The 22,269-nt window shown below is 52.7% G+C and overlaps 1 protein-coding gene across 1 annotated transcript in view; it reads left to right on the top strand.

Annotated features, from left to right (window-relative positions):
- The first annotated feature begins 1,791 nt into the window (after positions 1-1,791).
- The window catches only part of AMOT (angiomotin), a 47,095-nt gene continuing 26,617 nt past the window's right edge, over positions 1,792-22,269 (top strand). Inside the window, exons 1-8 of the mRNA XM_036740362.1 lie at positions 1,792-1,962; positions 3,814-4,783; positions 6,189-6,263; positions 9,224-9,346; positions 10,857-11,286; positions 13,518-13,662; positions 15,797-15,889; positions 19,610-19,755. Coding sequence (XP_036596257.1) covers positions 3,873-4,783; positions 6,189-6,263; positions 9,224-9,346; positions 10,857-11,286; positions 13,518-13,662; positions 15,797-15,889; positions 19,610-19,755 — 1,923 coding nt within the window. The 5' untranslated portion in view covers positions 1,792-1,962; positions 3,814-3,872. The remainder of the gene's footprint in view (positions 1,963-3,813; positions 4,784-6,188; positions 6,264-9,223; positions 9,347-10,856; positions 11,287-13,517; positions 13,663-15,796; positions 15,890-19,609; positions 19,756-22,269) is intronic.

Genomic DNA, 22,269 nt, shown 5'->3' with positions numbered 1-22,269 from the left:
AGCTGACCCATGAGTCTTTGAGAAAATTCTGTAAACTAGAAAGGGATATGGAAAGCTTTTCCTCAGACTGATTTCTCTTCCTCTTTTAAATAGCAGTTTAAAAAAAGTGGGGGACTGGAGGGGGGAGGAATCTGCCACGTCCTCATGGCTAAGTTGCTTGAGCCGAGAGCACTGCGTGGCTATTGCCCACCGAAGAGCCAAGGGGAGGCTGCTCAGGTAGGCCCAGGTGAGGGAGAGGAAACCAGGAACAGTTGTTGGTCAGAAACGATGCTGCCCTGAGCCAGGGCTTGGCCCTGGGTGCTGCCTCCCCAGCCTGGCCCAGCCTTACTCTCTGGATGAAGTGCCCTTAGGACAGGAGGCCAGACATCTGGGGCAGAATTTGAGCGTGGCCATCCTCCCCTTGGGGCTCGGTTCAGTACAGAATGGAGTCCCAATCCAGGACTGATGCCCTGGAATATTTACTCTGCAATGGGCCACCATTTTGCCTCAGGCTGTGATCATGCTTGGGGCCAGGCTGAGGTAGACACCTCTCCACAGTTGCCAAGTTCTCTTGAATCTTTTCTTCTTTTTTGATCGTTGGCAACACTGCCGGGAAACTGTGTTTCATTAGTCACTGGGCTTTGTGATTTGGTGCGCTGGTTCTAGGCGTGTTACTGTTTGGGTTGTGCCTTTCAAATTCGAGCTGCCTGGCACAGCCCCCGCACTCCTCTGCCCTTGGTTTCCACTTCAAGCTTTTTCTGGGAGTGACATGAGTCACCCACTGAAGCTGGGGCTGTGGGAATTGTCAGTCACGTGCTTTGTGTGCATCTCACTAAATACAAGAGCTATGTGTGTGTGAGTGTGTGCATGTGCGCGTGCACCCTTGTCTGCTTGAGCACAGACACATACACACAAACATACACACAGCTTCAACACTCTCACCACTGGGGAGAGGTGGCTTTTGAAGTGATCAAACAGGACTAAGACAGAGCCAGGCCAGATTGAGAAAGAGGAAGGATTGGTCTTCAGGATGTGGCCCAGCCAGGTGGGAGTCAGAATGGCTGGGCCACATGCCTTGGAATGGGGTGGGGGTGGGGGGACCCTTAGTGGTGAAGACAAGTCACTCGTCCTATTCCTCCACGGTAGCATGGCCTTTATGGGCACTGGGCATGTTTTCAGCTCCTCTTGTCTTCCCTAACACTTAGCATGGGGTCCAGGTCTAAGCTAAGCTACGTACGAGCCGATAACCTTGGACCCTGGGTCTCAGTTTCCTTATCTGCCAAATGACAGAGAATAAGCCTTGTCCTGTTGACTTCCCAAGCTGCCAATATCCAGGGAGACCCCCCTGGAAGTGGAAGATGGTGACACTGGGGGCCCGCTAAATGCTCAATGGAGCCTGGCTGACCAGGAGGAAAGATGTTGCCCACCATCAGCTCTGCTGGCTGGAAGCCTTAATGAGCTGCTTGCAGGGTGCCCTAGTTGTGCCCCGGGCATCATTGGAGGGGCCTGCTGAACACACTGGTGCCAGTGATACCTTTGGGCACTGCCTGTCCCTGCCTACCTCTAAGAAGCCCAGGCTCCTTCAGTCCCACACCCTGGTGCAGACACAAGTGCTCGGACATGGCTGTTGGACCCCGAGGTTCCTTTCTGCTCCAGTGGAGGCAATCCGTAACTCATTAAAAGTCTGGAGTGTGGGAGGAAGTGGGAGTTAGATGCCCAAAGAGCTGCTTTGGGCGACTGCTGGCCAGCTGCTGGGAGTAAAAGAGAACGGGGTCTTTTTTCCCTCCCTCCCTTTTGAACATTTCAGAGCAGCCAGCGGTCAGACAGCGACGGCCTGCAGGATCAGCTCGGCCTCAGCCAGCAGCACAGGGCCTTTGGGGAAGAGAGAAATAGACCGAGGAGCAGACAGACCAGGCTGTTGGGCCAGGTTGGAGCAAGAAACCTCTTCCTTCTCCAAGGGTTCCAAAAGGAGAGCAGAAATAGGTAAGAACAGTTGACATTTGCTGGGGGATGGGGGGAGATGGCAAAGAGGGAAAAGCTGCAACTGGGCCTCTGTATTCTCTAGCATTCTTTGGGGGGGGAGGTTAGAAACAGGTACTTCCAAGTTCGTCTCATTTGGGTTTTACTCACAGGGATCTGTCTGCATGTTAAAGTGGTCAGGACTTAAGAAAAGCCCAACCCAGTCATTAGACAGGCCAAGACGGGGTGAGCATGGAGCTAAGTGAAGTGGAGGAGGACGAGGTGGCAGCAGCCAAGACCAGGAGTAGGAGGACACTGCTAGTGGCTGAAGGTGGCTGTGGGGGTGGGGGGAGACAAGGCGGCCAGCCTTCAACCTTTGTCCTCCCCCCGCTTCTACCTACATTTCCATGGTGACCCAAAGGCGAGGGGCTCATGTTTGCTGAGTGGGGGTGGGGTGGGTTGAAAGGCAGTGGTTAGAGATAAGGGACTGGGGCCCAAATACCTGGGTCCCCATCCTGGTACCTGACCCCTGATGCCTTGATCTTTGACCCTTGTCCACATGAGTGTGAAGGGTCTTAGACTATCTGAGAATAATTGATAAGGAGGAGGACTAGCAGAGAGAGTCACACTGAACCAGGCCTGCCCCCGCTTTGAGGAGGACCTGCCAAACAGCCCTGATGGGGAGCAGGGATGGCCCTATGCTGCAGTGGGTCAAAGGGTCAGATGTTGGGCCCCCGTGCCTCCTATCACTGCCGTGCCTAGCTAAGTCTTGAGGCCATAGCCTTTGCTTCTCGCCAGACAGGCTCAAGAAACACTTATTAGACACCGAATGTGTGTACAAGGCACCTGAGTGGATCCTGGAATCATCTCTGCCTCCAGCCCCCAAACCAACTTAAAAACAAATCTCTACATTATAGGTATGGTCAGATCACTGCTGAAGGCAGCCTGAGAGCCCCTGCCATTAGGAGCCATCTGCCAATACCGTAATGCAGAATTTATTAAAAACAACCCCCCCCCGAAAAAAACATTGCGTTCCCTAATATAGCCATGAAAAAGCTGTTTATTGGGGTATTGGGGCTTTTTTTTCTCTAGAAAGCCAACCCTCCCCTTCCCTTCCCTTTTCTCCTCTCCTCTACTCCCCTCTCCTCCCCTGCCCTTTCCTTTCCTCTTATCTCCTCCCCTTTCCCCTCCCTCCCTTCTCCCCTTCCCTCCTTTCCCCTCCCCTTTTCTCTTCTCCTCCCCTCCCCTCTTCTCGTCTTCCCTCCCCTTTTTACTTCTCCTCTCCTTCCCTCCCTTCCCTTCTCTTCCCCTCCCCTATCCTTTCTTCTCTCCCCTTCCCTTCTCTTTTCTCCTCTTCTCTCCTCCCCTCCCCTTTCCTCTCCTCTCATCTCCTCCCTTTTCCCCTCCTTCCCTTCTTCTCCCCTCCCCTCCTCCCCTTTTCTCTTCTCCTCTCCTCCCCTCCCCTTTCCTTTCCTCTCATGTCCTCCCCTTTCTCCTCGTCTCTTTTCTCCTCCCCTCTTCTCCCCTTCCCTCATCTCTCCTCTCTTTTACTCCCCTTCCCTCCCCTTTTCTCTTCTCCTCCCTCCCCTCCCCTCTCTTTTTCTCTCTTTCTTCCTCCAGGTTTTTTTAGCCTTGCTGTTGCTGCTTCCATGGGTGAATTGCTTTGTGCACCCTTGTTCTTGGTAATTCATTCCCAAATGTCAACTTGGCGTTGCCATCTCTGTTAAGAGGCAGAGAATCCCTGGGTGACCAGGATCACCCAGCTAGGACTGGCAATGCCACCCCAATCCTCCAGGGTACTAGCTGGGTAAGCGGGGACCAGCCCAGACCCTCCGTCAGCTCCCTGGTTCACACTTTGCTGTTTCTCCTTTGCAGGTCAAGGGCAGCCCAAGCAGCCACTTTCACTCTCCGCCCACAAGGCCCCAGCTTTGGAGATGAGGAATTCTGAAGACCCCCCAGCCACCCCAACTGTGCTGCAGCGCCTGCTGCAGGAGCAGCTGCGCTATGGGAACCCCAATGAGAACCGCAACCTCCTGGCTTTGCACCAACAAGCCACAGGGAATGCCCCACCCTTCCCCGGTGGTGGGGGCGGGAGCCCTGGATCTCAGGGGGAGGGGCTGAACCCCCAAGATCACCAGCACCCCCATCAGCATCAGCACCAACATCCACACCAGCACCCTCACGTGCACCAGCACCCACACATGCACCCGCAGCAGCTTGGGGCCCATGCTGCCCGCCAAGAGCCTCAGGGTCAAGAGATCCAGGCGGATAACAATGTGATGGAGAAGCAGCTGCCCTCCCGTAGGCAGAACAGCGAAGATCTGCCCACCTATGAGGAAGCCAAGGTCCAGTCCCAGTACTTCCGAGGCCAGCAGCATGCCAGTGTTGGGGCTGCCTTCTACGTCACTGGCGTCACTAACCAGAAGATGAGAACAGAGGGGCGGCCAGCAGTACAGCGGCTTAACCCTGGGAAGGTGCACCAGGATGAGGGGCTCAGAGACCTCAAGCAAGGCCACGTCCGCTCCCTGAGTGAGCGCTTGATGCAGCTGTCACTGGCCACCAGTGGGGTCAAGGCTCATGCCCCTGTGACGAGCTCTCCACACTCCCCGCCACAGCCTGGTGACCTCTACAAAAACCCTACGAGTTCCAGTGACTATTACAAGAACCCAGGACCGGCACCAGCCCAGCCCAGCCTGAAGGTCATGGAGCATCGGGGCCCTCCTCCTGACTATCCCTTCAAGGGCATGCCCAACCCGTCTTTGGTCTGCAAGCCCCAGGAAACCACACACTTCTTCAGTGAACATCGTCTGAGCCAGCCTGGGAGAATGGAGGGGCCCATGATGAGGTACCAGCATCCCCCTGAGTATGGAGCAAGCAGGTGAGCAGTGTCTGCCCTGCACAGCTCTGCCTGGCCATACTCTCTCCTTGGGCTCTCCTTTAGCTTGGGAGCATTTTAACAGGTGGGGTGGGGAAGAAGCTCAGTGTGTGCGTGTGTGTGGGGGAGGGTTGACTCGGTAAAGCTTCGAGAATTCTGGACCCTCTAGCTCAACCACTATTTGTTAAGTGCCTGCTACATAGGTCCCTCCTGAGGTCCGGTGTTGATCTGCACTTTCTTTGTGAGGAATGTTGTCCTCCGTCTTGTAGAATCCTGCGGATGCACTAATGTTCCCCCCTGCTGCTCACCCCTCTTTAGCTGTCTCTCTGTATGGCAGCGCCTCTGCCTTTGGCTAGGGAAGGTAGCTGACAATGTTGGCCTCGCTGAGCTTGATTGAGAGGAGAGAAGCCAGCCTTGAATGAGGAAGACTGGTACAAGTCTTGCTAGTGACACACATCGATCTTTCGTTGCTTCCACTCCCTGCGATGAGAGAAAACAGATGTAGATCTGAAGGCTCAGGACTCAAACAACCTAGAATTATTGGGGTGTTACTCTCAGTAGTGCAGACAGAGCACTGGAGTCATCAGAGGAACGTGGGCTCTATTCCCTCTCTGGAGCTGAGGTCCTTCTGCTCTATAATCGAGGCAATGGCTTAGGGTTGTCTAATGGCCCTTCCAGACCAAATCCCATGTGTATCCCAGGTTTCTCCTCTTACTGGATTGGCCAGCAAGGAGCCTTTTGTCCTGAAGTCCCCAAGGTGCCTCTGGAGAAGAGGCCCCTTTAGGGGAAGACTAGGGTGAAGGTAAAACACCAATCCTGGGATTTCCTTAACCCCCAGGTAGCCTCTTCTGCAAGATTTTCAAAAGTCAAGTCCCTCTTGAGCCACTGTCTTGATAAGGGACTTGGAATAGGAAATGGGTCACTGGATAGTACCAATCTAGGTTAACTGAGGAGACTGACCCCAGGTCCTCCCTGCTGTTCCTGATGAAGCAGGAGGAGGGTGGGCGGTGGCTAGGCTGGGGATTCTGGGGGTGGGGTGGGGTGTCAAGGAGCTTTCTGGTGTTGGTTTAGGAGAGGAGAATCTCAGTGTCTTAGGCCAGGGTAGGGGTGGGGAGTGGGGCCAAATCTCAAGCCAGCCTCTAAGCAGCCCACCCGCCTTTCAGGACTCATTCACTAGTATTGTTTGGGATCTGAAACTCCCACAGCATTTAAAGCTTGAATCTGGATGGGGGAAAAGCCCTTTGATCTACCTAAATAAATAATAAAGAGCCCGGAGAGGGAAATTTTTCCCCCTTCCATTACTGATTAAACCACTGGGGAAATTGAGCTGCAGAAATTTCAGGAGAATAACTTTTCATTGTCTCTTCCCCCCCAGCTATGTGCTGATCTCTCCATCCCGGAAAAAGCCAATCCGGGAAAATCGGCCTCTTAGCAAGATTTCTTTCCCTGGGTATGGCTCGTGTGGCCCTGTGTGCTGCTGGCTAGGGGTTCTGTTTTGGCACTTGGGGCTGGGAAGCGATGAGAGCTAGGCCCCTTTGGGGCTGGAGAATGGGGTGGCTTTGTTCCGAGTGGGCTCTGCCTGTGTGGGAGAAGAGGGGCTAGCCCACAGGGCCTAGGAGGGCAAGCAGGGCGTGGTGGGTGATCGGGCTGCCAGGCTGGCTCCCGCCAAGCCTGGCTGAAGGAGGCCGGGTGAGCTTTGCAAGGAAGCCCAACAATTCAAAGTGGAAATTTGGGCCTTAATCCGCAAATGACAGAGCTGGGCGTAGAGAGGGACCCTTGAGCAAATTGCTACTAAATCCTTCTCTGCTAGGGAGGCTCCCAGAACGTCTGGAGATTAGCTGGGGAGCTCGAGAGAAAAAAAGAATCCTTTTATTTCCCTCCTCCTCCCCTCCCTCCCCCCCCCATAAAAAAAAAGAAAGAAAAGAAAAGAAAGAGGACGAATTGGACGGGAGAACTTTGGAGTCGAAAAGAGCGGTCGGGGCCATTTAGACGAAGGCCCGCCGCACAGAGTCCCCCTATGTCCCCCTATGAGACAGAAGGCCGAGAAAGAAAGGCTGCTCATGGGAGCCTGGCTCAGCCACGTAGCCCTCCAGATGGGAGTCCGGCCTCCAAACCTTTGTCCGCCTTGATGGCTGAGCTCTTTCTGCACACTAGGGTTATACATTGATTGAATGCTTTGTTAAGCAAAGAAAAGAGGAAAACCTTTGAAAAAAAGATTATTTTTGTTTATAAAGAAAGCAGCCATCTCCTTTCAATTGTTGAAGCCTTGCCCAGGTCTGAGGTTTCTTTCAATCATTGTTCAGTGGAATTTAAGAGCGCCCTTAGAGTACAGCTTGTGCAAGAGAGGGCAGCCTTCAGGAATGCCGGGCCCTCTCTGATTCACCACTGGCTGCTGGCTTTACCTGTGCACTGGTGCCAGCGTGCCTGCCCGGACCCATATGGATGGGCTCCCCGCTGGGTACCCAAGGCACCCAGATGGAGCCATCCAGTGTCTCACGGCCCAGCTCCCGGGATCATGGGATGCTATTGTCTCTGCCTGCTTGGTTTGCGATGGGGGCGGGTGGGGGGGGGTGGAGAGCTATTCAGCCCTGTTGGCTTCAATGAGGTGCCTAGGGAGCTTACCCAGGTGGGCTGCCTGATGGGGGAGGGAAGAGGGGATTTCAGGTCTCCTTCTTGCCACAAAGCTGTGTTAATGCTGTTCAGCTTTTCTCATCTGGGCGGCTGCTGGGATCCAGATGGAATTTGGCAAGGAAGTCCGTTCCTTTTCACAATAGCCAGTAAATGGAGATCTGTGTTATAGTACTCTTCCCTTCTGTTTACAGCCTGGAGAAACTGAGGCGCAGCTGCTTCCTCTTAGTTTGTCCCTGGGGAGAGACCAGACTCCTCAGCTGAATGCTGGATCGGCCAGACTGTGTGGTCTGGCCAGCAGGGCTGGGGGCTGGTGGGGTGGGGGGAGGCTGGGAATGGGAGTGGGGAAGGGGGCAGGGAAACAAAGGCTCCAGAAACCCAGCAGAGGTTATATGGTGAACGTTGCCTGATTGCGCCCAGGAGAGTCAGAGAGAAGCCTGGTTCTGCTCTTGGGCTATAGGTCTGAAAGAGAACACCCCCTTAGGACACAAGCCCCGAGACTGCCACAGCTTGCCTTGAACCCAAGAGGACTTCAGCTTGAAGGCCAGTACATTATGTTCTTCAAAGCAGACCAGCCGCATGAATCCCATACAGAGTAGGGGTGGCCCTGAGTGGCCGAGCCTGACAGCTACTTAGCCTAAGGACCAGAGCTGCCATCTGTTTCCTTGGGCAAGTGTGAGTTTTTGTAGGAGGCACCAGGTGGGGCTGGGCTCCCTCCCTTCCCTTTCCAGCTTCCCCACCTACCTCCCAGACCCCCTTTAAGGACTACAGGAGAGGTCAGTTACGACTCCATTCTAAGCTTCCTGAGGTCAGGGGCTGTGTCTGACCTCTCCTCTCCCTCACCACCCCCTACCCCCACCTCCTGCCTTTGTGGAGCTTCTTGAATTTGTCCAGAGATCTTTTGTCTCCATACGTAAATAGGCATAGCTGCCCTTCTGGAATTTACAAAGCAGCTTGTTTTCCTGATGCTTCCTTCCATGGGCGATCTCTCCTGTAGTCCTTAAAGGGGGTCTGGGAGGTAGGTAAAGGCAGCTGAGGGAGCTGAATGCCCAGAGGCTAAGTGACCTTCCCCAAGCCTCAGCCAGTTGGGAGGGGCAGGCTAGGGAGGAGAATCCCATTCGCATAAGGCTGTTCTTCCATTTACTTTCTATTTGTTGGGGCCTTTGGTTTTCTAAAAGTAGATAGAGTGAGATTTCAGTGCTGGCATCCCAAGAACAGAGAAACTCCCAAACCCCGCTGGTAGGGGGAGGAGCCTGGGCAAAAAAAGATGGTAGAATTCTCAAGAGGAAATTAGTCGAGCCACCCCCTACTTAACTGGTGAAGGGGGTCAATGGTTGGAGTTTGCAGGAAGGAAGGACACATGTGGCCTCCCAAAGTACACTAGAACTCCTGGGATCCTTTATCATTAGCACCCAGTAGACTGCTGGGGGTGGGGGTTGGCACTGAACACTGATTGGAAAAGGTCTGGAATTAGGGGGCTGCTGAGAGCTTTGGGCTCTGGGAGCATAGGACTATCTTTTTTTGTTCTTTATTCTTTGACTATCTGGATAATGGGATGCCCTTGGAATAAGTCTGCTGAAGAAATGGGGCTAGAGTTCTTTGGGAAGCATCGATCTGTGCTCCCCTCTTTTGCCCTTGGCTCCATCGGAGAGGTCCATTCCTTGCCTGCTCACTAGGGTGTGTCCCAGGCTGGTCACTGGCCTCACTTGGCAAGTTAGACCTGCTTCTAGCCAGCCTCTTGTCAGTTCCATTTTTACTGTGCGTTTGTGCTCTGCTTCTTAGGAGCCAGGGGAGAGAATTGGAGGGGTGTGCTCCTAGACTACTCCTGAACCCTGGGTCTGGGGAGAAGGAAGATGAGCCATCATCAGGCCCCCTCCTGATGAATCCCATGGAAACCAAGTATCTGTGAGTTGGAGTGGGTGCCCAGGCCTCCAGATGCAGAAATTTGGGTCTCCTGGTGTACAGTGCATGACTTTCTAAGGAAATGATACTTCTTGGATGCTGGAAACAGTGCCCTTAATCTGCCCTAGGGCAGCCAGGGCCAGACTCTGTGCTAGGCACTGGGCATACCGAAGGGAAATGAACAACCATCCTGTCCTCAAGGACCTTCTGTTCTTCTAGTCATGTGGCCCCAAGCCCCACATGTTCTGTCATTGAGACGTGCCCCATATAACAGCATAGCTCAGAATTCTCAGCAATACAGATGGCCATCAGGTTGGCTGCCAGTGGAGATATGGGGCAAAGGGCCTTGGAGTTGGCAGTCGCGCTAGTCCCAGTCCTGCCACCGACTCACCATGGAATCCTTGGCCTGAGTCACTTCTCTCTGGACCTCAGTTTCTCCTTTTGTAAAGTGGAGTCTTGTTCTAGCTGATGTTGAAGTGCCCTTCGTGCCCTACAGTTCTCTGACTCTATCTGAAGCATAGTGCCATGTGTGGCCCTCATTGGTGGTGGTCCCACCAAGAGGTACAATAGCTGGCATTTGGGAAAGGATGGGGCAGTAACTGTTCAGTGTTCTTGGTGTGTTGGGCATCTCTTTTGGAGTAGCCTTCAGATTCTGGCCCTGGAGGACTACTGGGGATAGGTGTAGGTTCTCTTCCCTGGGCACAGATCCTTAGATGCAGGAGATCCTTAATAAGTGTTTGGCAAGCCAATGAATGAACATGGGTCATGCCTTCTAATGTGATTTGATTGTGGCTTGATGTCCATCTGCAGTGTTAGGCCAGACTTAGGTTCAGGTCCTTGGGTTGAGAACACCGGTGAGAAGGGTGAGCGATATAGACGATTCTTTCGAGACCCAAGCAGATGGCAGGGCCAAGTCACTCATTGATGAGAACTGAAGCTCAGCAGTAAGGAAGGCGAGAGCACAGCCCTTTGGGGAAAATTCACCCCACTGCTCTCAGAAAAAAGACCCAAGCATGTGCCAGGACACTAGCCTTTTCTAGACCTTTGCCTATTAGCAGAGAGTGGCCTGAGCTTTGGGGAGAAAGGAGAGATATTATGAAATAGTTCAAAACAACCTGGACCTGGAACGTAGGAAGGACACATGTTCATAATCTGCTCCTGACACTATTAACTCTCCCCACTGAACCCCTCTGAGCTTTGGTTTCCTCATCTCTAAAGTGTGGAGGCAGCTGTTGATACTTGTGCTACCCCCTTCTCATAGGGTTTATGGGAGAAGGCTCTTCTATATTCACTTGTACTTGGACAGTGGGTTTGATACTAATTCTGACTCTAACCCTAATCCCAACTTCCTTCCTCTGTGCCTGGAGCGCATACATAAAGAGGACTTAATGTTTAAAGTGCATGGATTGTCTGGTTGGATTAGGACCCTTCCCTGCCCCCCATACTGCTCCCCGTTCCTCTCCCCAACCTCTTTGCTGCAGAACTTACCAGATGTGTTCTTCATGCCTTTCAGGCCAGCCCAGGATATCTCCCTGCAGCCAAGGACCCCTCACCATCACAGCCCTACATCTTCTGTGACATCACTGGGATCCTTGAACCTGCTACAGTCTCCACCAACAAGCAGGCCATCACCTGCACAGCAGCACCAGGGAGAGCCCAACTCTCTCCTGCCCAGGCCTCAGCAGCTATTCCTGCCTAGTCAGGGCCACCAGGGGGATTCTTACCGCCAGGGCCAGCCCAATCCAAGCCAGCAGCAGCCAGGAGAAGCCTACTCAGCCATGCCTCGGGCTCAGCAGCTCCCTTCACCTTACCAGCCCATGCCATCAGACCCCTATGCCATTGTCTTCAGAGCCCAGCAGATGGTGGAGGTTCTCTCTGAGGAAAACCGCTCCCTGCGGCAGGAGCTAGACACCTGCTATGAGAAAGTCACAAAGTTGCAGAAGGTAAAGAGTTCTAATTGAGAAGAGCATTGTAGGTATGAGGCCCAGCTTAGGCAAAGCCTTGGAGATGGGAAATGAAACATCATTCCTTAGATGTTTTCTCAAGACCCTTTCCCTGCAGCTCTAGTTCCAATATGATTCTTTTAAAGCTAGGAGAGTCTGCTTCCTGCTGCAATCCCTCGTTCCCAGCTTAGGGACATGGTGCATGGGTGGGGGGTTGGCAGGGATAGAAACCTTGGTTTCTGCAAAGCTGCGTGACTGGTGACAGTTTGGGGCATCTGAGGCCCAGTGCTCTTAAGCACTTCTACTAGTCGGGCCTCCTGACTCTTGACTTCTCATGGAACCTTTGCCAGCTTCTAGCCCTCTCCGTCCTGTGGCTCACTGTCCTTACCTCCCGTGTGACCTCTTTGGGGGAGGATGGCCTCACACGTGTGTTGGGGAGGGGAAGCTCCAGGGTGGTGTTCTCTGCCAATGTCCTTAGGAGACACCAGATCAGGCTCCTAAAGACAGACCACCTGGGGTTGGCCCTCATGTCCTTTAGCAGCCGGTCACATCGATGAAGTTGCCATTCACAGCCTTGCCTCCTGAGTTGGCTGAGCTGGTTAATGGTTGACATCTTTCTCGAGCTGCCAAGATGCCATGACTCCAGGAGGAAGTTAGCACCCTGCTAGGGGTTGGTAGAGAGAGAATGTGGTAGGGAGTGGTTGCCTTACATTTGGCAGCGGGGGCCAAGGAGTCACCAAAGCAGGGGCCGTGTCCCCTCACCCCCTTGAGTCCTTCCATCTTCTCAATCTCTTTTCCAGAGGTATGGCCAAGCTCTCCATAGGGAAGGTGGAAGGAGCTGAGTTTGACCTGGGGCCCAAGGGCAAGGAATCAAAATGTGGTCCAGCTGAAGGACCATGGAGAGGTGTCTGGCAGGCATAGATATGCTTCCGTGTCCATCGGGAGGCCATAGACATAGAGCTGAGGGGAGCCTTAGAGATCATCCAGTCCAGCCCCTTCATTACACAAAGAGGAAACTGAGGGAGCCCAGAGAGGGGCATGACTTGTTTAAGGGCATGGAGGTAGAGAGTAGCGAAGTTATGCAGACCCAGGTCCTGTAACTTCAAGGTCTAGTCAGGTGGGAGAGCAACGTTAAGGGAGAGAGGCTTGTGTGAGCCCCGTGCACTGCCCAATGCAGCTAGGCCAAACCAAGGCCATGGTGAACTCCTAGCTTACCCTGACCCTGAACCCTCTGGAGTGGAGAGCTCTCTTGGTGGGCACATTAGCACTTACTCTTTTTTAAAATAATATTTCCCCCCAATTACACGTCAAAACAATTTTTAGCATTTGGGGTTTTTTTGCTTTTTTTTTGGCAGGGCAATTGGGGTTAAGTGACTTGCCCAAGATCACACAGCTAGTACATGTGTCAAGTGCCTGAGGCCAAATTTGAACTCAGGTCCTCCTGACTCCAGTGCCAGTGCTCTACTCACTGCGCCACCTAGCTGCCCCACATTTATTTTTTTTAAAGTTTTGAGTTCCAAATTCTATAGCTCCCTCCCTCCCCTCTCCCCTCCCTGAGACAGTAAGCGATCTAATATAGGTTATACATATGCAATCATGTAAAACGTATTTCCATATTAATCATTTTATGGAAGAAAACTCAAACCAAAAAAAATGAAAGAAGGAAAGAAAGTTAAAAAAAAGCATGTTTTGATGGCATTCAGACTCCAGCATTCTTTCTCTGGATGTGGGAAGCATTTTTCATCATGGGTTCTTTGAGATTGTCTTGAATCATCATATTGTTGACAATAACTAAGTCATTCACAGTTGATAAGCACACGATGTTGCTGTTACTGTGTTCGATGTTCTCCCGGTTCTGCTTACTTCGATTTACTTCAGTTCATGGAAGTCTTTGCAGGTTTTTCTGGAAGCACCCTGCTCGTCATTTCTTACAACACAGTACTATTCCATCACAATCATACACCACAGCCTGTTCAGCCATTCCCCAACTGATGGGCTTCCCCTCAACTTCCGGTTCTTGGCCACCACAAAAAGACCTGCTAGAAATATTTGTGGACATGTGGGTCCTTTTCCCTTTTCTTCAATCTCTTTGGGACACAGACCTAGCAGTGGTATTGTTAGCATTCAGACCTTAAGGGATCAGGCTGGAGGCTGACCCATTCTTCTCCCTCCCATGCCCCAAAACTTTATTGTATTGCTAAGTCTCTTTCTGTTTTTGGTCCCCTCTTTAGCTGGAGACAGAAATCCAGCGTGTTTCGGAGGCCTATGAAAACCTAGTGAAGACCTCTTCCAAGCGGGAGACCCTGGAGAAGGCCATGAGAAACAAACTCGAGGGGGAGATCCGCAGACTCCATGACTTTAACCGGGACCTTCGAGGTGAGGTCCTCTGCAGGCTAGGCAGCAGTTGGTCATCAGGGCACTGGAGAATTTGAGGAAAGAGCTGAAGAATGGGATATGGACAGTTGAAATATGGGCCCTCTGGTGGTGGTAGTCAATTCTAGGGCAAGTCTGGGGCTGAGATCTGAGAAATTAGTTAGATTCATGCTTGATGAATAGAGGACTTCAGAACCATCAAGTCCCTCCCCCTAATTTACAGAGGAAGAGGCCCAGAGAGGGACAGAGACTTACCCAGGGTCACACAAGTAGGATTGCAATCTGGGGTTCATGACTCCAAATGCAGAATTCTTTCTGCTGCACTCCCTTGTCTTTCCGGCTGGGCAAAGACCTGCCCAAATAGCCAGCCCTGAGTAATGACCCGGAAGAGCACACTCTGCTCCCAGGGTAGCCCCAACAAGAACAAGAAAGCAGTTTCTAGCCAGGGTCCCTGCTCCCTCCCTCTTGTCTACCCAGAGTGTGTGTATGTGCACATGTGTGGGTACATGTGTATGTGTCTGAGACGAAGACGGGGGAGGGGAGAGAGGAAGAGAAAGGGGGGAGGGAGGGAGAGACAGACAGACTGACATGGTGGGGAGGGGACAGCACAACCCTCCTGATGAGCACAGGCAGCTCCCCTTGGACAACCCCTGGTCTTTTTTTCTCTCTTCGGTGAAAGAATGGGGAATTTGCCATCTACCACAAAGCTGGGGAGGGCGGTGCCTACCTTGGGAGTTGGCACACCTCTGGGTAGCCACTCTCCCTAGTCTGCCCCAATGTGCCCCTTTGCCCATCAGGGCTGACAGGAAGGGCTTAGCCCTAGGGAAGTCTAGTAGACCCTCTCTGCTTTCACCTCTAACTTAAAAGCCAGGGTTCTTTAGAATCCTATCTTCCTGAAAACTAAGTACCTTAGGCAAGTCAACATGAGAGTGGATTGAGGATCCTGGGATTATCTGAGCCCAAGAAGAGGCAATGTAGGGAAGCCACAGCAGCTGTTCTCGAGCATTAAAGATCTGCCCCAGAGGTGGGACAGGGGCCACTTCACTGTGAGCCAGACAGGCCAAGTACCCACTGGGCAGTTCAGCCTCAAGGCCATAGGCTTGAAGGGAACATCTGAGTCCTCCAGCCAAGCCCCCTCATTTAACCAAGGCCCAGGTTGCATACCTGACATCACACAGCCACGCTACCTTTCAACTCTGAAGTTCAGTGCTCCTGCCTCTGCTTCCCTCTCTGGCTTATTTCCTTCTCTGTAACATGAGGGTGATCTCGAATGATCTCGAAGCCTTTTTCATGGACTCACAGGCTCAGAGCTGGAAGGGAGCTCAGAGGCCACCAAGGCCAAGCTCCCTCATTTTACAGAGGAGGAAAGTGATGCTGGGAAAGGCCAAGGGTCAACATTTATTAAGTGCCCACTATGTGCCAGGCACTGTGCTAAGTACCTTTACGGTGAGTGGCAAAGTAGCCATTAGAACCTTGGTCTCCTAACTCCCTTCCCATGGCACTCACCTGCTTTAATCACAAGGAGGCCCAGCTTTGACAAGGACCTTAGAAGGCATCTAGTGCCAATCATGGCTTCAGCCCCTGACAGTGTCCCTAACGAATGGCCTTCGGTCCTCCAAAAGCCACCCTTGTAGGTGAACCCACACAGGGCCTGCATCCCTAGCCAGCCCAGATCACATTGGATTGTTCTCATTGTCAGCAAGTTTGTCCTTCAATGGAGATTGAATTTGGCTCCCCACACCTTCCCCCTGCTGTTGCTGGTTCTGCCCCCTAGGGCCAAGCTGAACAAGCTGCTGCCAGTTCCAACATTCCAAAGGCTCTGGGCTGCCCTGGGGATGAGCTTCCTGAGGCCCCTCCTCTTAGGTCATAGAAGCTAGGGACCCAACTGGCGCTTGGTTGTTTTTACAACATGGAGGAGGAGGCGGCCTCATGTGGCTTTCCCCCTCTCCCTCCCTGGTGGGCCAACTTCCTCTGGGGGTTCAGGTTTGGGGTCATATATTTCTAGTCCCCCATTCCTGAGTTTGGCAAGAAGGAACAAACTTATCTCGGTCAGGGTCTGTGTCTAAGGGGTAAGAAGCATATGTGGTCGGAAGCCTGTGTGCTGGTCCCTGCTGAGTGACCCTCTCCAATCCCACAGAGCGAATGGAGACAGCCAACAAGCAGCTTGCTGAGAAGGAGCATGAGGGCTCTGAGGACACCCGGAAGACCATCTCCCAGCTCTTTGCACAAAGTGAGTGGGCGAGCGGGCCCCTGGTGCCGGGGACTGAGTCTCCAAAGTGGCCTGAAAACAGATTGGCCCAACCACCTTGGTGTGACCAACCATCAGAAGAGCCATGTGGGCTAGAGGGTCTAGAGCTCTGGTGGGAAGTGGGGGGTGGCAGGGGAGACTTTTAGGACGAGGCTCCTGCCCCCCCATTGGTTCTGATGAAGTGGGGGTCCCTGAGCAGGACTCTCAGTCACAAGGGCCCATGAGCTGTCTAGGTGATGGAGGCAGGCCCTGCTGTGGCCAGAGTTGGCCTGTGGTTGGGGAGGGAGGAGCTGGGCCTGCCTCCTAATAGCCTTTCATTGTCTCTGAAATGCCCTTTGGTTGGTAACAGGGAATTCACCCTCCTCTTATGAGTCCATAATGGGCTCCACCCAGCCATACAAGGCTTAATTCCTTCCAATTGCCTTAATCACATGGGGGGAGGTGCAAAAGAGCCACCCAGTGTGGCCCTGACTTCTCCCCTCTCTGTAGATGCACCTGAAGGTGCCCACTGGGGCTTGGGCCTCAAAAGCCACCCTAAGCCTTGCCTTCTGGGGTTTGGCTCTGGCTGCCCTGGGTTTCTTCTCGAGCTGCTGTTGTGCCCTGGTTTCAAAGCTGGGATCCTCCACCCTCCCCCCCCCCACCTCTTCCCGGAGTCCTGTTCCTTTGTCGGTAATTTTACTGAAAGGAATGCAGTTTGTCTGGTGTCATCGGGCAGGAGGTTGCTCTCACTGTCTCCTGGCTCACTGTCCAGGCTGGCTTCCTGATGGAGACCAAAGTCTCTCCTCCACCAGGGATGAGGATGTTGCAGGTTTGTGAAGCCAGCTTTGTTGGCTGGATCAAAAGGTTGGAGCAAAGGGCATGGGGGCAGTGTCGAGCCCTTCAGTATTTCTGCCTTGATGTGTCTCCAGATATGAAAAACAAGTTTGTTGGCAAGGTGTGTTTGACTCCTTTACAAATAGGCTCAGCTGAGTTTGTGTCTCCTGGGCCCTACAATTGTAGGATGAAAAATAAGGGGCCTGTGGGATCTTAGCTTGACTCTGTTGGCAGGTGGGTGGTTCTGGCCCCCCTCCGTTTGCCGGAGTTGTGAAACATGGAGAAGAGAATTTGTCAACCAAGGGGAGCGAGGCCTCCATGGATAGTGACTTTGGAGTTGGACTTCCTCCACAAGTCACTACCTATGCTATGTGCCCCTAGACAAGTTACTTACTCTCCAGCCTCAGTTTCCTCATCTGCAAAATGAAAGACATTGAAGGTTCCTTCTAGCTCTGTGAGGTTAACAGGGCAAGAATTACCTTTGTTTTGAGGTGAGGGCAACTGAGGCCCAGAGAGAGGGCAAGCCTGGCCACATGTAGCCTGTTACCCTAGCCTGACACAGCAAGTCAGAACAGAGCCCAGGGCCCCTGATTCTTTGCCCAGTGTTCTTTCTACCAGCCCCATCCTGCCCCAGAGCTAAACCCGAGGTAAACATGGGGCTGCCTCCTTGTAAGAAGGAGGAATTGGGGAAGGGAATTGGTTTGTGAAGGCTCATCATAGAATGTAGGAGAGCTTGGGGGGTGGGGGTAGGGGGATGGCAGGGTAGACAGAGCACTAGCCAACCTAGGGCGCTGGGTGTGAGAGAAGGGCCCAGTCAGACCTGGGCATGCACACATACAGATGGGGCCCAAGAATAAAGGCAATAAGCAAGAGGCTGGGAGAGCACCCTTTTTCTGGACACTGTATATTCTCCTCTGGAAAACCAGTGGGCTCTGGCTTCTCTCCCTGGACAGGGCTGTATGGAAGTAGATGGGCATCCCAGCCCTCTGTCAGGAGCAGCCAAGGATGCCTGGGTGGTCTTGCCTTTCTGCCCATGCTGCCTTGAGCCAGTAGTTTGGGCCCTCCAGGAGGACAGGACAAGGCTGTGGTGCTCATTAAGCCCTCACAGGATGCTGAGCACCCAAGCAAAGGGCCCTCCTTGCCAGCCTGAACTTGACAGGGGCCTGAATCCAAAGAGCTGAGCTCAGACCTCAAGTTAGACAACGGCCCGCTTCCCACCTGTTCACACCAGGTTTTTATTAACCTGCTTGGAAAAGGTCTTAGGACTCTAATAGCTCGTGTCTCCAGAAGAATTTTCCACCCTGGACAGGGCGTGTGTGTGTGTGTGTGTGTGTGTGTGTGTGTGTGTGTGTGTGCATTCGCACTTGACCCACAAATGAGCTCAGAAAACAGACTTGTAAATGATCATGGAGCCACCTACCTAACATGGTCACTTCAAGATAGGGCCCAGGAGCTAAATTGGGAGATAGGCTGGCCAAGACTAGGCTGCTGTCATTGGCCCCTGGGGCAGGTGGGCAGGCTGGGGCGGGGGAGGGGGAGGATTCGTGTTCAAAGGGTGGCAACGTATTGCCAAGTAGGGACTGACTTGGTTTTTCCTTCTCATTTTTAATCAGTTTCCTAGAGGAGATTTGGAATATCGGTTCAATCATTCAAATGTGGGTTGCGACTGTTTTCATTTAACTAAATGAAATGCAGACCAGATGATGTCAAACCCTTTCAAGCATCATTCCTTTGGATAGCTCGATTTTCTCCAAGACTTTTTGCTTCTCCTTGGGCCCTTGGGCCCGAGGCAGGGAACCCTCCCTTGACACGGGTTTTTTCCTCCTCTACTGTCCTAGTTTGGGGAGTAAGTGGGAGAAAGAATTCACCCAGCAGATATTAAGGTATCTGCTGTCTAGGTGCTCCCACATGGGAGTCCTGGCACCCTCTCCCCAGCTCCTACCCCCAGCTCGGTCCATTGGGAGCTGGCACATGGAGCCTTAGGCCACAGAAAATGAGAGAAGGCATTGGGCACACAAGCTAGAAATGTCTGTTTGTTTGTTTTTCAGTCTCGATTCTGCCTGGGGGAGCTCATGTTTCTCTAGCCTGTTCAGCCTGGTTAGGGGATAAGAGAGGAGGGGAGGCTGTAATGGGTTTCTCTAGCCCTGCTCTCAGAAGGCAGGAGGGTACCTTCTAATTTTGCTACCAGGCCTTTGAAAGATGAATGCATTCCCAGGGGAGAAACAGATGCAGAGATTGGGGGGCGGAGAGAAGGGGCAGGCAGTCAGGCCCAGCAACATCTGGTCTCCAGGGAAAACCTAATTTCAGCCTTGCTCACAGCTCAGAAATAATGTTCCAGTTGAAAGGGCGGGATTGGGGGTTCAAGTACATTTTATTGGGTATCATATTTACTGGTCTATTAGATGTAACAGCTCGGGGGGGTGTGACCTCTTTTGGCTCGCTGCCTCTTCTCCTGTGAGTTAAGGAAGTGAGACGCAAGGGCCGTAAGCCACCTTCTCTACCTCTCAGTGCTCTGCCTCCAATCTCTCCAGCTGCCTTTAGTCTTTTATGGCCCAGGGCAGAGCTATTGACAGAGCAGTAGCCTATATTTCTATAGGCCCTTAAGGTTTGCAAAGTGTCTGATCTCTCTGAGGCCTCATGACCCTGTGAAGTTGGCAGAGCTTTTCCACAATGAGGAAACTCAGACCTGGAGAGGGAAGTATCTGGGCCAGGCCCTCACAGCTAGGCTCAGGGCCCTATTCCAGCCAACTCTCTCCAGTTTGGTGTCATGTGGTATCCCAGCAGAAACAATGGCCACAAGAGCCAGTTGTATGAGTTTGGTCAGGCAAGAAGTTGGGTCTGACTCAAGGTGGTGGTGGTAGTGGTGGTGACCCTCTCTTGTCCTGCCAGATAAAGAGACCCAGCGGGAGAAGGAGAAACTGGAGATGGAGTTGACAGCCGTGCGCTCTACTAATGAGGACCAGCGGCGCCATATTGAAATCCGGGACCAGGCCCTGAACAATGCCCAGGCCAAGGTGGTGAAGCTGGAGGATGAGGTACAGTTTGGTTTGGGGGGCAGAAAGAGACAGTGAACTCTATCTCCCATGTCCATGGGTCTTAGGGCCTGGCCACCTCCCAAGAGGATGGTACCATTGGGTGTGCAACTTCTGAGGGACATCAGAGTACATGTGGACCTTGCCCTTCGGCTGGGGATACAAGATGTACATGCACAGAATATCTTGAAAAGAACCCACGGTGTCCTCTGGCCATGTGCCAGTCCTGGTTAAAGCATCTATTAAGCTCTGTGCTAAGTGCTGGGGATCCAGATACCCAAAAACAAGACAGTCCCTGCCCTCAGAGACCTTCCATTCTGGTGGGGTAGTATGACCCAGAAAGAGCTGGTAAGGAGTTAGGGTTCACACATGGTAGCATGGTGTGGACTGGAGCCGGAAGTGAAGTGGAGATAAGGCAAAAGGCCACCTATCAGAGCCAGAGGACACAGGGGCAGAGTCCACATTGCCTGTGGGGAGGAGGTAGAGATGATGGGCCAAGTAGAGAAAGCATGGCGTTGAGTGAGTCTGGAAGTGTTATAGCGGCCAGGACCCTGGCAAACTAAGGCCAAAGGTCAGAATAGTTCATGTCTGCCCATCCTCCTAGTGGTTTGGTTTGAGCCTGCAGGTTAGGGCTAGATGGTACCAAAGGGCTTATCCCTGCCAGTGGGCTTACCCTCTGGTCCACATGGCTAGAAATTCAAGGTGTGCAGGGAAGATTATGCTTTCCCTTTTGAGTTGGGGAAGGAGGCAGGGTCTAGTGCTGGCAGCTGCTCCAGCAGCCCTGATGAACTGACCCAGACAGATGGGGTTAGAGGTGGGGGTGATTGGTGGTAGGGCTTCAAGGGACTTGACAGGGGAAGTTGGTAGGAGGGAAGGCCGGACAGTGTTGCTTTGTAGAGAGGTTGTATGTGTTTGGAATTCTTGTCTGACCCAGGGTCCTGCCCAGGGTTTGGACTTGACTGAGGCATCTATGTATATGATACTTGGGACCCGAATCCCCCAGCACAGGTAGTGGAAGACAAAACAGAGACACCCTTAACACACTGATGGGCCTGCAGGGAGATGGGTCTTTCGTGTCCTCGCTCCACATTGTCTTCTGGGATTGCTCTCTTCCTCGGTCTCTTCTTCCCCTCCCCTTTTACTGCCCCAAAGGAAAAAAGAAGGGAGTTCAGCCTCAGGCATGGGGAGAGTCCCAAAGAGGACTGTGCAAATGGCCAAAGAACCAGGGCTAGACAAGGGAAGCATCTGTATGCCCACTGGTTTGGCTTCAGTGAAAGAATCTTGTGCAATCATTTCTTTGTTCCTGGCTTCAGCCTGGCCAGGGTTGTAGCATGCTTCCAGTTTCTGAGGGCCTTCCCAGGAGATGGCCATGTTCTCAGAGTAATCACTTACGTGAGGGGGCCTCAAGATGTCAAGGCGATGGACTTCCACTGTGTGAGCCAGGAGGGACCTTTGAGAGTTCCACAAAATGAGGACTAGATGGAGGCCCAGAGAGGGGAGGGAGGAGACCTTTCCAAGGTCCTACAGTGAGGCTTCGAATGAAGTCTCCTGGCACCCTTCCCAGGACCCCTGCCACTCATACTGGCTGAATGATGCTAGCCAGTGACTACCAGCTGCAGGAATTGGCTTAGGATGGCTTTGCTCGGCAGGACCTCTGGTCTCTGTAATTGTCCAGAAGTTTCAAGTTTCTGTTGTAAAAGGGGGTGGAGTTGACAAGGCTAGCTTTTTGGCTGGGAGAGTCTGCCCAGGGCCTGAGGGGGTTATGGGGTGTGTGTGTGTGTGTGTGTGTGTGTGTGTTTTACATCCTGTCTTTGCTTTACTTCCTACTCAGCAAAATCTCAGAGGCCCCATAATTTCTTCCAGATTCTTAGGCCTGATGACCGCTAGCATATGTACAGCCTTGAAACCACAGCTTAGTGAAATTCAACTGGCCTCCTTCTCTCGGTGTCCCCTACCCCCCACAGCAGCAAATGAGACCTGGGCCTGCTCCTGGCTGGTGCCCGCCTGGTCTCCTTTCTATGGTGTAAGGGAAGCAACCCCTGCCTCATGTACCCCGGTGCTTACATGTCCTGGAACCTCACACATCCCGCTGCTGTTGCATACTAACCCTCATTCCAAGCTTCTGTTTGGGTCCAGTGTCCTTTGGCCTGAGTGGATCTAGCAGAGTCCTTGCTGCATTAACAGCCCTGGCTTTTTGGGGGTGCTGGGTGCTGGCCTGCCATGGTACTGCTCTGGCCTTTTCCTATTTGGGTAGAGGACTTTTGTAGGGTGAGAGCTAAAGGTGAGGAGACCCTTCCCCACCCCATAAGCCCTCGGAAGTCTGACCATGATCCAGCCTGGGGTTTTGGGAATGATGTGACACACATAAAGGGGAGGGTAGGAGAAACCAAGTTTGCAAGGCTGACAGATTGTGGAGAGTTTGGAATGAATCCCAGGCCAAGGACTTTGCATTTTACCCTCTATACAATAGGGAGCCACTGAAGGCTGTATCTGATCAGATGAGAGTGGTGGGGCAGT

Source organism: Trichosurus vulpecula, chromosome X (genome assembly GCF_011100635.1).
Source record: "Trichosurus vulpecula isolate mTriVul1 chromosome X, mTriVul1.pri, whole genome shotgun sequence".
Taxonomy (NCBI): Eukaryota; Metazoa; Chordata; class Mammalia; order Diprotodontia; family Phalangeridae; genus Trichosurus; species Trichosurus vulpecula.
The sequence above is the reverse complement of the archived record's forward strand: the minus strand, read 5'-3'. Positions and strand labels throughout refer to the sequence as shown.